Raw genomic sequence first — 16,253 nt, 5'->3', positions numbered from 1 at the left:
GTACTTCAGTCGTACACATTAATACACTGATGTACTTCAGTCGTTCACATTAATACACTGATGTACTTCAGTCGTACACATTAATACACTGATGTACTTCAGTGGTTCACATTAATACACTGATGTACTTCAGTCGTTCACATTAATACACTGATGTACTTCAGTCGTTCACATTAATACACTGATGTACTTCAGTCGTTCACATTAATACACTGATGTACTTCAGTCGTTCACATTAATACACTGATGTACTTCAGTCGTTCACATTAATACACTGATGTACTTCAGTCGTTCACATTAATACACTGATGTACTTCAGTCGTTCACATTAATACACTGATGTACTTCAGTCGTTCACATTAATACACTGATGTACTTCAGTCGTTCACATTAATACACTGATGTACTTCAGTCGTTCACATTAATACACTGATGTACTTCAGTCGTTCACATTAATACACTGATGTACTTCAGTCGTTCACATTAATACACTGATGTACTTCAGTCGTTCACATTAATACACTGATGTACTTCAGTCGTTCACATTAATACACTGATGTACTTCAGTCGTTCACATTAATACACTGATGTACTTCAGTCGTACACATTAATACACTGATGTACTTCAGTCGTTCACATTAATACACTGATGTACTTCAGTCGTTCACATTAATACACTGATGTACTTCAGTCGTTCACATTAATACACTGATGTACTTCAGTCGTTTACATTAATACACTGATGTACTTCAGTCGTTCACATTAATACACTGATGTACTTCAGTCGTTCACATTAATACACTGATGTACTTCAGTCGTTCACATTAATACACTGATGTACTTCAGTCGTTCACATTAATACACTGATGTACTTCAGTCGTACACATTAATACACTGATGTACTTCAGTCGTTCACATTAATACACTGATGTACTTCAGTCGTTCACATTAATACACTGATGTACTTCAGTCGTTCACATTAATACACTGATGTACTTCAGTCGTTCACATTAATACACTGATGTACTTCAGTCGTTCACATTAATACACTGATGTACTTCAGTCGTACACATTAATACACTGATGTACTTCAGTCGTACACATTAATACACTGATGTACTTCAGTCGTTCACATTAATACACTGATGTACTTCAGTCGTTCACATTAATACACTGATGTACTTCAGTCGTTCACATTAATACACTGATGTACTTCAGTCGTTCACATTAATACACTGATGTACTTCAGTCGTTCACATTAATACACTGATGTACTTCAGTCGTTCACATTAATACACTGATGTACTTCAGTCGTTCACATTAATACACTGATGTACTTCAGTCGTACACATTAATACACTGATGTACTTCAGTCGTTCACATTAATACACTGATGTACTTCAGTCGTTCACATTAATACACTGATGTACTTCAGTCGTTCACATTAATACACTGATGTACTTCAGTCGTTCACATTAATACACTGATGTACTTCAGTCGTTCACATTAATACACTGATGTACTTCAGTCGTACACATTAATACACTGATGTACTTCAGTCGTACACATTAATACACTGATGTACTTCAGTCGTTCACATTAATACACTGATGTACTTCAGTCGTTCACATTAATACACTGATGTACTTCAGTCGTTCACATTAATACACTGATGTACTTCAGTCGTTCACATTAATACACTGATGTACTTCAGTCGTTCACATTAATACACTGATGTACTTCAGTCGTTCACATTAATACACTGATGTACTTCAGTCGTTCACATTAATACACTGATGTACTTCAGTCGTTCACATTAATACACTGATGTACTTCAGTCGTACACATTAATACACTGATGTACTTCAGTCGTTCACATTAATACACTGATGTACTTCAGTCGTTCACATTAATACACTGATGTACTTCAGTCGTTCACATTAATACACTGATGTACTTCAGTCGTTCACATTAATACACTGATGTACTTCAGTCGTTCACATTAATACACTGATGTACTTCAGTCGTTCACATTAATACACTGATGTACTTCAGTCGTTCACATTAATACACTGATGTACTTCAGTCGTTCACATTAATACACTGATGTACTTCAGTCGTTCACATTAATACACTGATGTACTTCAGTCGTTCACATTAATACACTGATGTACTTCAGTCGTTCACATTAATACACTGATGTACTTCAGTCGTTCACATTAATACACTGATGTACTTCAGTCGTTCACATTAATACACTGATGTACTTCAGTCGTTCACATTAATACACTGATGTACTTCAGTCGTTCACATTAATACACTGATGTACTTCAGTCGTTCACATTAATACACTGATGTACTTCAGTCGTACACATTAATACACTGATGTACTTCAGTCGTTCACATTAATACACTGATGTACTTCAGTCGTTCACATTAATACACTGATGTACTTCAGTCGTTCACATTAATACACTGATGTACTTCAGTCGTTCACATTAATACACTGATGTACTTCAGTCGTTCACATTAATACACTGATGTACTTCAGTCGTTCACATTAATACACTGATGTACTTCAGTCGTTCACATTAATACACTGATGTACTTCAGTCGTTCACATTAATACACTGATGTACTTCAGTCGTTCACATTAATACACTGATGTACTTCAGTCGTTCACATTAATACACTGATGTACTTCAGTCGTTCACATTAATACACTGATGTACTTCAGTCGTTCACATTAATACACTGATGTACTTCAGTCGTTCACATTAATACACTGATGTACTTCAGTCGTTCACATTAATACACTGATGTACTTCAGTCGTTCACATTAATACACTGATGTACTTCAGTCGTTCACATTAATACACTGATGTACTTCAGTCGTTCACATTAATACACTGATGTACTTCAGTCGTTCACATTAATACACTGATGTACTTCAGTCGTTCACATTAATACACTGATGTACTTCAGTCGTTCACATTAATACACTGATGTACTTCAGTCGTTCACATTAATACACTGATGTACTTCAGTCGTTCACATTAATACACTGATGTACTTCAGTCGTTCACATTAATACACTGATGTACTTCAGTCGTTCACATTAATACACTGATGTACTTCAGTCGTTCACATTAATACACTGATGTACTTCAGTCGTTCACATTAATACACTGATGTACTTCAGTCGTTCACATTAATACACTGATGTACTTCAGTCGTTCACATTAATACACTGATGTACTTCAGTCGTTCACATTAATACACTGATGTACTTCAGTCGTTCACATTAATACACTGATGTACTTCAGTCGTTCACATTAATACACTGATGTACTTCAGTCGTACACATTAATACACTGATGTACTTCAGTCGTACACATTAATACACTGATGTACTTCAGTCGTTCACATTAATACACTGATGTACTTCAGTCGTTCACATTAATACACTGATGTACTTCAGTCGTTCACATTAATACACTGATGTACTTCAGTCGTTCACATTAATACACTGATGTACTTCAGTCGTTCACATTAATACACTGATGTACTTCAGTCGTTCACATTAATACACTGATGTACTTCAGTCGTTCACATTAATACACTGATGTACTTCAGTCGTACACATTAATACACTGATGTACTTCAGTCGTTCACATTAATACACTGATGTACTTCAGTCGTTCACATTAATACACTGATGTACTTCAGTCGTTCACATTAATACACTGATGTACTTCAGTCGTTCACATTAATACACTGATGTACTTCAGTCGTTCACATTAATACACTGATGTACTTCAGTCGTACACATTAATACACTGATGTACTTCAGTCGTACACATTAATACACTGATGTACTTCAGTCGTTCACATTAATACACTGATGTACTTCAGTCGTTCACATTAATACACTGATGTACTTCAGTCGTTCACATTAATACACTGATGTACTTCAGTCGTTCACATTAATACACTGATGTACTTCAGTCGTTCACATTAATACACTGATGTACTTCAGTCGTTCACATTAATACACTGATGTACTTCAGTCGTTCACATTAATACACTGATGTACTTCAGTCGTTCACATTAATACACTGATGTACTTCAGTCGTACACATTAATACACTGATGTACTTCAGTCGTTCACATTAATACACTGATGTACTTCAGTCGTTCACATTAATACACTGATGTACTTCAGTCGTTCACATTAATACACTGATGTACTTCAGTCGTTCACATTAATACACTGATGTACTTCAGTCGTTCACATTAATACACTGATGTACTTCAGTCGTTCACATTAATACACTGATGTACTTCAGTCGTTCACATTAATACACTGATGTACTTCAGTCGTTCACATTAATACACTGATGTACTTCAGTCGTTCACATTAATACACTGATGTACTTCAGTCGTTCACATTAATACACTGATGTACTTCAGTCGTTCACATTAATACACTGATGTACTTCAGTCGTTCACATTAATACACTGATGTACTTCAGTCGTTCACATTAATACACTGATGTACTTCAGTCGTTCACATTAATACACTGATGTACTTCAGTCGTTCACATTAATACACTGATGTACTTCAGTCCTTCACATTAATACACTGATGTACTTCAGTCGTTCACATTAATACACTGATGTACTTCAGTCGTACACATTAATACACTGATGTACTTCAGTCGTTCACATTAATACACTGATGTACTTCAGTCGTTCACATTAATACACTGATGTACTTCAGTCGTTCACATTAATACACTGATGTACTTCAGTCGTTTACATTAATACACTGATGTACTTCAGTCGTTCACATTAATACACTGATGTACTTCAGTCGTTCACATTAATACACTGATGTACTTCAGTCGTTCACATTAATACACTGATGTACTTCAGTCGTTCACATTAATACACTGATGTACTTCAGTCGTTCACATTAATACACTGATGTACTTCAGTCGTTCACATTAATACACTGATGTACTTCAGTCGTACACATTAATACACTGATGTACTTCAGTCGTTCACATTAATACACTGATGTACTTCAGTCGTACACATTAATACACTGATGTACTTCAGTGGTTCACATTAATACACTGATGTACTTCAGTCGTTCACATTAATACACTGATGTACTTCAGTCGTTCACATTAATACACTGATGTACTTCAGTCGTTCACATTAATACACTGATGTACTTCAGTCGTTCACATTAATACACTGATGTACTTCAGTCGTTCACATTAATACACTGATGTACTTCAGTCGTTCACATTAATACACTGATGTACTTCAGTCGTTCACATTAATACACTGATGTACTTCAGTCGTTCACAGTAATACACTGATGTACTTCAGTCGTTCACATTAATACACTGATGTACTTCAGTCGTTCACATTAATACACTGATGTACTTCAGTCGTTCACATTAATACACTGATGTACTTCAGTTGTTCACATTAATACACTGATGTACTTCAGTCGTTCACATTAATACACTGATGTACTTCAGTCGTTCACATTAATACACTGATGTACTTCAGTCCTTCACATTAATACACTGATGTACTTCAGTCGTTCACATTAATACACTGATGTACTTCAGTCGTACACATTAATACACTGATGTACTTCAGTCGTTCACATTAATACACTGATGTACTTCAGTCGTTCACATTAATACACTGATGTACTTCAGTCGTTCACATTAATACACTGATGTACTTCAGTCGTTCACATTAATACACTGATGTACTTCAGTCGTACACATTAATACACTGATGTACTTCAGTCGTACACATTAATACACTGATGTACTTCAGTCGTTCACATTAATACACTGATGTACTTCAGTCGTTCACATTAATACACTGATGTACTTCAGTCGTTCACATTAATACACTGATGTACTTCAGTCGTTCACATTAATACACTGATGTACTTCAGTCGTTCACATTAATACACTGATGTACTTCAGTCGTTCACATTAATACACTGATGTACTTCAGTCGTTCACATTAATACACTGATGTACTTCAGTCGTTCACATTAATACACTGATGTACTTCAGTCGTACACATTAATACACTGATGTACTTCAGTCGTTCACATTAATACACTGATGTACTTCAGTCGTTCACATTAATACACTGATGTACTTCAGTCGTTCACATTAATACACTGATGTACTTCAGTCGTTCACATTAATACACTGATGTACTTCAGTCGTTCACATTAATACACTGATGTACTTCAGTCGTTCACATTAATACACTGATGTACTTCAGTCGTTCACATTAATACACTGATGTACTTCAGTCGTTCACATTAATACACTGATGTACTTCAGTCGTTCACATTAATACACTGATGTACTTCAGTCGTTCACATTAATACACTGATGTACTTCAGTCGTTCACATTAATACACTGATGTACTTCAGTCGTTCACATTAATACACTGATGTACTTCAGTCGTTCACATTAATACACTGATGTACTTCAGTCGTTTACATTAATACACTGATGTACTTCAGTCGTTCACATTAATACACTGATGTACTTCAGTCGTTCACATTAATACACTGATGTACTTCAGTCGTTCACATTAATACACTGATGTACTTCAGTCGTTCACATTAATACACTGATGTACTTCAGTCGTTCACATTAATACACTGATGTACTTCAGTCGTTCACATTAATACACTGATGTACTTCAGTCGTACACATTAATACACTGATGTACTTCAGTCGTTCACATTAATACACTGATGTACTTCAGTCGTACACATTAATACACTGATGTACTTCAGTGGTTCACATTAATACACTGATGTACTTCAGTCGTTCACATTAATACACTGATGTACTTCAGTCGTTCACATTAATACACTGATGTACTTCAGTCGTTCACATTAATACACTGATGTACTTCAGTCGTTCACATTAATACACTGATGTACTTCAGTCGTTCACATTAATACACTGATGTACTTCAGTCGTTCACATTAATACACTGATGTACTTCAGTCGTTCACATTAATACACTGATGTACTTCAGTCGTTCACAGTAATACACTGATGTACTTCAGTCGTTCACATTAATACACTGATGTACTTCAGTCGTTCACATTAATACACTGATGTACTTCAGTCGTTCACATTAATACACTGATGTACTTCAGTTGTTCACATTAATACACTGATGTACTTCAGTCGTTCACATTAATACACTGATGTACTTCAGTCGTTCACATTAATACACTGATGTACTTCAGTCGTTCACATTAATACACTGATGTACTTCAGTCGTTCACATTAATACACTGATGTACTTCAGTCGTACACATTAATACACTGATGTACTTCAGTCGTTCACATTAATACACTGATGTACTTCAGTCGTTCACATTAATACACTGATGTACTTCAGTCGTTCACATTAATACACTGATGTACTTCAGTCGTTTACATTAATACACTGATGTACTTCAGTCGTTCACATTAATACACTGATGTACTTCAGTCGTTCACATTAATACACTGATGTACTTCAGTCGTACACATTAATACACTGATGTACTTCAGTCGTTCACATTAATACACTGATGTACTTCAGTCGTACACATTAATACACTGATGTACTTCAGTCGTTCACATTAATACACTGATGTACTTCAGTCGTTCACATTAATACACTGATGTACTTCAGTCGTTCACATTAATACACTGATGTACTTCAGTCGTACACATTAATACACTGATGTACTTCAGTCGTTCACATTAATACACTGATGTACTTCAGTCGTACACATTAATACACTGATGTACTTCAGTCGTTCACATTAATACACTGATGTACTTCAGTCGTTCACATTAATACACTGATGTACTTCAGTCGTTCACATTAATACACTGATGTACTTCAGTCGTTCACATTAATACACTGATGTACTTCAGTCGTTCACATTAATACACTGATGTACTTCAGTCGTTCACATTAATACACTGATGTACTTCAGTCGTTCACATTAATACACTGATGTACTTCAGTCGTTCACATTAATACACTGATGTACTTCAGTCGTTCACATTAATACACTGATGTACTTCAGTCGTACACATTAATACACTGATGTACTTCAGTCGTTCACATTAATACACTGATGTACTTCAGTCGTTCACATTAATACACTGATGTACTTCAGTCGTTCACATTAATACACTGATGTACTTCAGTCGTTCACATTAATACACTGATGTACTTCAGTCGTTCACATTAATACACTGATGTACTTCAGTCGTTCACATTAATACACTGATGTACTTCAGTCGTTCACATTAATACACTGATGTACTTCAGTCGTTCACATTAATACACTGATGTACTTCAGTCGTTCACATTAATACACTGATGTACTTCAGTCGTTCACATTAATACACTGATGTACTTCAGTCGTTCACAGTAATACACTGATGTACTTCAGTCGTTCACATTAATACACTGATGTACTTCAGTCGTTCACATTAATACACTGATGTACTTCAGTCGTTCACATTAATACACTGATGTACTTCAGTCGTTCACATTAATACACTGATGTACTTCAGTCGTTCACATTAATACACTGATGTACTTCAGTCGTTCACATTAATACACTGATGTACTTCAGTCGTTCACATTAATACACTGATGTACTTCAGTCGTTCACATTAATACACTGATGTACTTCAGTCGTTCACATTAATACACTGATGTACTTCAGTCGTTCACATTAATACACTGATGTACTTCAGTCGTACACATTAATACACTGATGTACTTCAGTTGTACAGATTAATACACTGATGTACTTCAGTCGTTCACAGTAATACACTGATGTACTTCAGTCACATTCATTTCTTGAGTTGGTTCAGGTCTGTGCACCGCTGGCTTCTTCTGCCCTGGAGGTTCTGATAGTCCTACACCGAGAGAAGGCGCCTCCGTCTCCCACTGTCTTCATGAAGTTCTGAGGATGTTCAGCTCAACACACGACACACTCTGGCAGCAGAATGTCTCGGAGATCAATAACTGTGAGTTTCAAATGTGACCCTGACTTTATAACGACACCATGACATCCAAAGAGTCTTCATGAGTGAGAGTCAGAGTAACATCTACTGAACCTGTTCCATCAGACACCAGCTGGACAGAGACGACCACACTCTCCAAACATCTCCTCAGATCTGGATGTAGCAGCTACAGAGGAGACACTTGTCCCAGAGGTCAGAAGGTCATCCTTCATTCTTAACAACACACTTTTTTTTACATTTTAACATTACATCTGTTTATTGTTTTCTAATCTTCATCTTCGAATTCAATGTTCTGTCTTTAAACATGAACTAGTATCAACTCTGGTGTCTTTAAACATGAACTAGTATCAACTCTGGTGTCATTAAACATCAACTAGTATCAACTCTGGTGTCATTAAACATCAACTAGTATCAACTCTGGTGTCATTAAACATCAACTAGTATCAACTCTGGTGTCATTAAACATCAACTAGTATCAACTCTGGTGTCATTAAACATCAACTAGTATCAACTCTGGTGTCATTAAACATCAACTAGTATCGACTCTGGTGTCATTAAACATCAACTAGTATCAACTCTAGTGTCATTAAACATCAACTAGTATCGACTCTGGTGTCATTAAACATCAACTAGTATCGACTCTGGTGTCATTAAACATCAACTAGTATCGACTCTGGTGTCATTAAACATCAACTAGTATCAACTCTAGTGTCATTAAACATCAACTAGTATCGACTCTGGTGTCATTAAACATGAACTAGTATCAACTCTGGTGTCATTAAACATCAACTAGTATCAACTCTGGTGTCATTAAACATCAACTAGTATCGACTCTGGTGTCATTAAACATCAACTAGTATCAACTCTGGTGTCATTAAACATCAACTAGTATCGACTCTGGTGTCATTAAACATCAACTAGTATCAACTCTGGTGTCATTAAACATCAACTAGTATCAACTCTGGTGTCATTAAACATCAACTAGTATCAACTCTGGTGTCATTAAACATCAACTAGTATCAACTCTGGTGTCATTAAACATCAACTAGTATCAACTCTGGTGTCATTAAACATCAACTAGTATCAACTCTGGTGTCATTAAACATCAACTAGTATCAACTCTGGTGTCATTAAACATCAACTAGTATCAACTCTGGTGTCATTAAACATCAACTAGTATCAACTCTGGTGTCATTAAACATCAACTAGTATCAACTCTGGTGTCATTAAACATCAACTAGTATCGACTCTGGTGTCATTAAACATCAACTAGTATCAACTCTAGTGTCATTAAACATCAACTAGTATCGACTCTGGTGTCATTAAACATCAACTAGTATCAACTCTGGTGTCATTAAACATCAAATAGTATCAACTCTGGTGTCATTAAACATCAACTAGTATCAACTCTGGTGTCATTAAACATCAACTAGTATCAACTCTGGTGTCATTAAACATCAACTAGTATCAACTCTGGTGTCATTAAACATCAACTAGTATCAACTCTGGTGTCATTAAACATCAACTAGTATAAACTCTGGTGTCATTAAACATCAACTAGTATCAACTCTGGTGTCATTAAACATCAACTAGTATCAACTCTGGTGTCATTAAACATCAACTAGTATCAACTCTGGTGTCATTAAACATCAACTAGTATCAACTCTGGTGTCATTAAACATCAACTAGTATCAACTCTGGTGTCATTAAACATCAACTAGTATCAACTCTGGTGTCATTAAACATCAACTAGTATCAACTCTGGTGTCATTAAACATCAACTAGTATCGACTCTGGTGTCATTAAACATCAACTAGTATCAACTCTGGTGTCATTAAACATCAACTAGTATCAACTCTGGTGTCATTAAACATCAACTAGTATCAACTCTGGTGTCATTAAACATCAACTAGTATAAACTCTGGTGTCATTAAATATCAACTAGTATCAACTCTGGTGTCATTAAACATCAAATAGTATCAACTCTGGTGTCATTAAACATCAACTAGTATCAACTCTGGTGTCATTAAACATCAACTATTATCAACTCTGGTGTCATTAAACATCAACTAGTATCAACTCTGGTGTCATTAAACATCAACTAGTATCAACTCTGGTGTCATTAAACATCAACTAGTATAAACTCTGGTGTCATTAAATATCAACTAGTATCAACTCTGGTGTCATTAAACATCAACTAGTATCAACTCTGGTGTCATTAAACATCAACTAGTATCAACTCTGGTGTCATTAAACATCAACTAGTATCAACTCTGGTGTCATTAAACATCAACTAGTATCAACTCTGGTGTCATTAAACATCAACTAGTATCAACTCTGGTGTCATTAAACATCAACTAGTATCAACTCTGGTGTCATTAAACATCAACTAGTTTCAACTCTGGTGTCATTAAACATCAACTAGTATCAACTCTGGTGTCATTAAACATCAACTAGTATAAACTCTGGTGTCATTAAACATCAACTAGTATAAACTCTGGTGTCATTAAACATCAACTAGTATCAACTCTGGTGTCATTAAACATCAACTAGTATCAACTCTGGTGTCATTAAACATCAACTAGTATCAACTCTGGTGTCATTAAACATCAACTAGTATCAACTCTGGTGTCATTAAACATCAACTAGTATCAACTCTGGTGTCATTAAACATCAACTAGTATCAACTCTGGTGTCATTAAACATCAACTAGTATCAACTCTGGTGTCATTAAACATCAACTAGTATCGACTCTGGTGTCATTAAACATCAACTAGTATCAACTCTGGTGTCATTAAACATCAACTAGTATCAACTCTGGTGTCATTAAACATCAACTAGTATAAACTCTGGTGTCATTAAATATCAACTAGTATCAACTCTGGTGTCATTAAACATCAAATAGTATCAACTCTGGTGTCATTAAACATCAACTAGTATCAACTCTGGTGTCATTAAACATCAACTATTATCAACTCTGGTGTCATTAAACATCAACTAGTATCAACTCTGGTGTCATTAAACATCAACTAGTATCAACTCTGGTGTCATTAAACATCAACTAGTATAAACTCTGGTGTCATTAAATATCAACTAGTATCAACTCTGGTGTCATTAAACATCAAATAGTATCAACTCTGGTGTCATTAAACATCAACTAGTATCAACTCTGGTGTCATTAAACATCAACTAGTATCAACTCTGGTGTCATTAAACATCAACTAGTATCAACTCTGGTGTCATTAAACATCAACTAGTATCAACTCTGGTGTCATTAAACATCAACTAGTATCGACTCTGGTGTCATTAAACATCAACTAGTATCAACTCTGGTGTCATTAAACATCAACTAGTTTCAACTCTGGTGTCATTAAACATCAACTAGTATCAACTCTGATGTCATTAAACATCAACTAGTATCAACTCTGGTGTCATTAAACATCAACTAGTATCAACTCTGATGTCATTAAACATCAACTAGTATAAACTCTGGTGTCATTAAACATCAACTAGTATCAACTCTGGTGTCATTAAACATCAACTAGTATCAACTCTGGTGTCATTAAACATCAAATAGTATCAACTCTGGTGTCATTAAACATCAACTAGTATCAACTCTGGTGTCATTAAACATCAACTAGTATCAACTCTGGTGTCATTAAACATCAACTAGTATCAACTCTGGTGTCATTAAACATCAACTAGTATCAACTCTGGTGTCATTAAACATCAACTAGTATAAACTCTGGTGTCATTAAATATCAACTAGTATCAACTCTGGTGTCATTAAACATCAAATAGTATCAACTCTGGTGTCATTAAACATCAACTAGTATCAACTCTGGTGTCATTAAACATCAACTAGTATCAACTCTGGTGTCATTAAACATCAACTAGTATCAACTCTGGTGTCATTAAACATCAACTAGTATCAACTCTGGTGTCATTAAACATCAACTAGTATCAACTCTGGTGTCATTAAACATCAACTAGTATCAACTCTGGTGTCATTAAACATCAACTAGTATCGACTCTGGTGTCATTAAACATCAACTAGTATCAACTCTGGTGTCATTAAACATCAACTAGTATCAACTCTGGTGTCATTAAACATCAACTAGTATCAACTCTGGTGTCATTAAACATCAACTAGTATCAACTCTGGTGTCATTAAACATCAACTAGTATCAACTCTGGTGTCATTAAACATCAACTAGTATCAACTCTGGTGTCATTAAACATCAACTAGTATCAACTCTGGTGTCATTAAACATCAACTAGTATCAACTCTGGTGTCATTAAACATCAACTAGTATCGACTCTGGTGTCATTAAACATCAACTAGTATCAACTCTGGTGTCATTAAACATCAACTAGTATCAACTCTGGTGTCATTATACATCAACTAGTATCAACTCTGGGTTCTACACATCTTACCAGTCAGTGGTTCTTCTGCATCCTTCCTAGGGTTCTACTGTCCTCTGGGTTCTGCACATCCTATCTTCTGTGAGGCCGGACATTACTGTGACCGCTCCGGTCTAGACCGACCCGCGGGTCTCTGCGGTGCTGGCTACTATTGTCCGATGGGATCCTCCGACTCGAGCGCCAAACCTTGTCCCGCCGGACATTACTGTCCTCTGGGGACGTCACTTCCTGTTCCGTGTCCGCCGGCTACGATGCAGCGTAAGTTCTACCTCATGCTTTTATTTATTTTTGCAACTGATGAAAGAAACCAAAGATATGATGCTTTCTTTTCTATGCACATGTTTCATGAGCTGCTTCTTTAAAAGATATTCAGTGAAGCTGAAGAACACGAAGCTTTCCAGAGTCTCCTGGAGAACGTACTTCACAGGAACATGTTCAGCATCATGTTCTGCAGAAGAAGATCTTCATGAGGATCACAGTTGTTGCTTCAAAGACACATTGATAACTTTGACAGGATCTGCTGGAGCGTCAACAGCCGATCGTTGCCAGCCTTGTCCTGCGGGTCACTACTGTGACCGGGGGGGTCTGACGGCGGCGGGGGGGCAGTGCTCCGAGGGCTTCTACTGTCCTGGTGGACAAAGTAGTGACAGACCTTCGGAGTATGTTTGCTCAGCAGGACATTATTGTGAGAAGGTAACGTTTCTCCTTCCAGTCATTAGACACGTAAGAACATCTTCACTGGTTCCTTCAGGGCAGTGTTTCTCCAGCACCATGTCCTCCAGGAACTCACCAGCCCAGACCAGGACAGAACACATGTGACTCGTGTCCGGCCGGATTCTTCTGCCCCGGTCCAGGTACCGTTGACTCTTGGTGTGGATCAGAGACTCTGATGTTGACTCGGTGGTTCCAGGTGTGACTCGTCCTCGTCGCTGCGCTCAAGGCTTTTATTGTCCCGGCGCGTCGAGGGGGCAGCAGCCGTGTCCACCAGGAACCTACGGGAACACGACGGGCTTGTCTGCGGAGCTTCAGTGCGAGTCCTGTGATCCGGGGAAGTTCTGCAGCGGCAGCGGTAACAGGTTCAGTCGTCGACACCTGGTGCACAGACTAGTGACGCGTCTCGTCTAGGAAACACTGCCCCTAGTGGACAATGTGCCGCAGGATTCGTTTGCGTGGGACGAGCCTCTTCACCCTCAGACGCTCAGACCGGATCCTCGTGTCCTCCTGGATTCTTCTGCCCTGAGGGGACGTTGGCACCTCAACCGTGTCCCAAAGGAACCTTCAGGTAAAAAAGGCTGAAACTGTTAGTGTTTATGAAGCTGTGTTTCCATAACATTCATTTAACTTTAAGACGTTCCATGAATATATTTATTGACTCATATTTAACTGTTAAACCTGTTCAGCTTCAAATATCAAACATCCTGCATCACAACATGACACCTGTGGACTACAGTAGTGTTTAGACCAGAGACTACATTTCCCATGAGCCCTTGCTAAACGTGGCACAGTTTCCATGTTCGTAGCAGTTGATCTGTTTCCAGACTTCGTTGATGAACGAACTCGTGAAGATTGTAATGAAATATGATATGTTTGTAAATAAACTAATTAAAATCACACGAAACACCTCAAGTTACAGTATATTCAACTAGTTGTAAGTTGATGTGTCAAGTTTTATGAAAATATTTTAGTACAAAAATATTATAGAACTATTATATTAATTATATGATATTATTATATTATATTAATAACTACCCAGAGTTGCTTCAACCCAGTATTTCAAATTAATTCTCAGTTTATAGAACTTCAACAAACATATTGTACTTTTCTTTAACCAATATAACAAAATATATAATAGAAAGCAAGAATCTTACACTAAAAACATCTTAACATCTCAAATCTGGTCAAAAGACTCTGAGATCAAACCACCAGAATATATCATGTAAAGACAAATACATACAAATGTAGTTTTGTGCCACAAGAGTAAAACCACCTCATCGATGCAGTCCAGGACCCAGGTCCGGTCAGGCAGGAGTGACATGTTGTGTCCGTCAACAGTGACAGGACTGGGCTGGTCTCGGGGTCTCAGTGTGGACGATGCTCACCAGGTTTCTTCTGTGCAGACGTGGGACTGTCTTCTGTCTCTGGACCATGTCTGGCAGGTGAGGAACAAGATCTCTCGTCAGTCGAACCTCCATGAACGTGTTCTTTCCAAACGGTTCCTCAGGTTTCTACTGCCTCGAAGGATCTCAGACGCCTGCTCCGGCCTCAGGTCCACATGGAAGTCTGTGTCCGGCCGGTCACTACTGCCCAGAAGGAAGCAGCGTCGCCTCGGCCTGCCCGCCCGGATCTCACCGGAACCAGACCGGAGGAACTTCAGCAGAAGCCTGCGAGCCGTGTCGCTCAGGTGAACGAAGAACGTTCTTACCTGAGGTTCTCTCGCCCTGATGCCTGCTCTTGACCAGGATTCTTCCAGGACTCGTCCGGCAAGAGCGGGTGTGATCCATGTCCTCCTGGATTCCACTGTCTTTCTCAGAGCGAGTCCATTTCTGGACCGTCCAGCCCACGTCCATGCCCTGCTGGCTACAGCTGCCCCGCTGGGAGTCCTCCTCTCGCCTGCCCCAGAGGAACCTTCAGTCCAAGTCAGGGTCTGACTTCTCCAGGTAACGTTGAAGGTCTAACGAAGGATCATCTGAGTGATAAGTCACGAGTCACGT

General features: G+C 37.6%; 1 protein-coding gene across 1 annotated transcript in view; it reads left to right on the top strand.

Annotated features, from left to right (window-relative positions):
* Window positions 1-16,253, top strand: part of LOC148074576 (uncharacterized) — a 114,822-nt gene that overhangs the window by 58,964 nt on the left and 39,605 nt on the right. Inside the window, 10 exon segments of the mRNA XM_087796064.1 lie at window positions 8,965-9,120; window positions 9,223-9,309; window positions 13,585-13,800; window positions 14,057-14,235; window positions 14,294-14,396; window positions 14,453-14,611; window positions 14,668-14,824; window positions 15,595-15,698; window positions 15,764-15,943; window positions 16,002-16,199. Coding sequence (XP_087652190.1) covers window positions 8,965-9,120; window positions 9,223-9,309; window positions 13,585-13,800; window positions 14,057-14,235; window positions 14,294-14,396; window positions 14,453-14,611; window positions 14,668-14,824; window positions 15,595-15,698; window positions 15,764-15,943; window positions 16,002-16,199 — 1,539 coding nt within the window.

The sequence above is a fragment of the Callionymus lyra genome, chromosome 7 (genome assembly GCF_982586985.1).
Source record: "Callionymus lyra chromosome 7, fCalLyr1.hap1.1, whole genome shotgun sequence".
In the NCBI taxonomy this organism is placed as follows: Eukaryota; Metazoa; Chordata; class Actinopteri; order Syngnathiformes; family Callionymidae; genus Callionymus; species Callionymus lyra.
The sequence above is the reverse complement of the archived record's forward strand: the minus strand, read 5'-3'. Positions and strand labels throughout refer to the sequence as shown.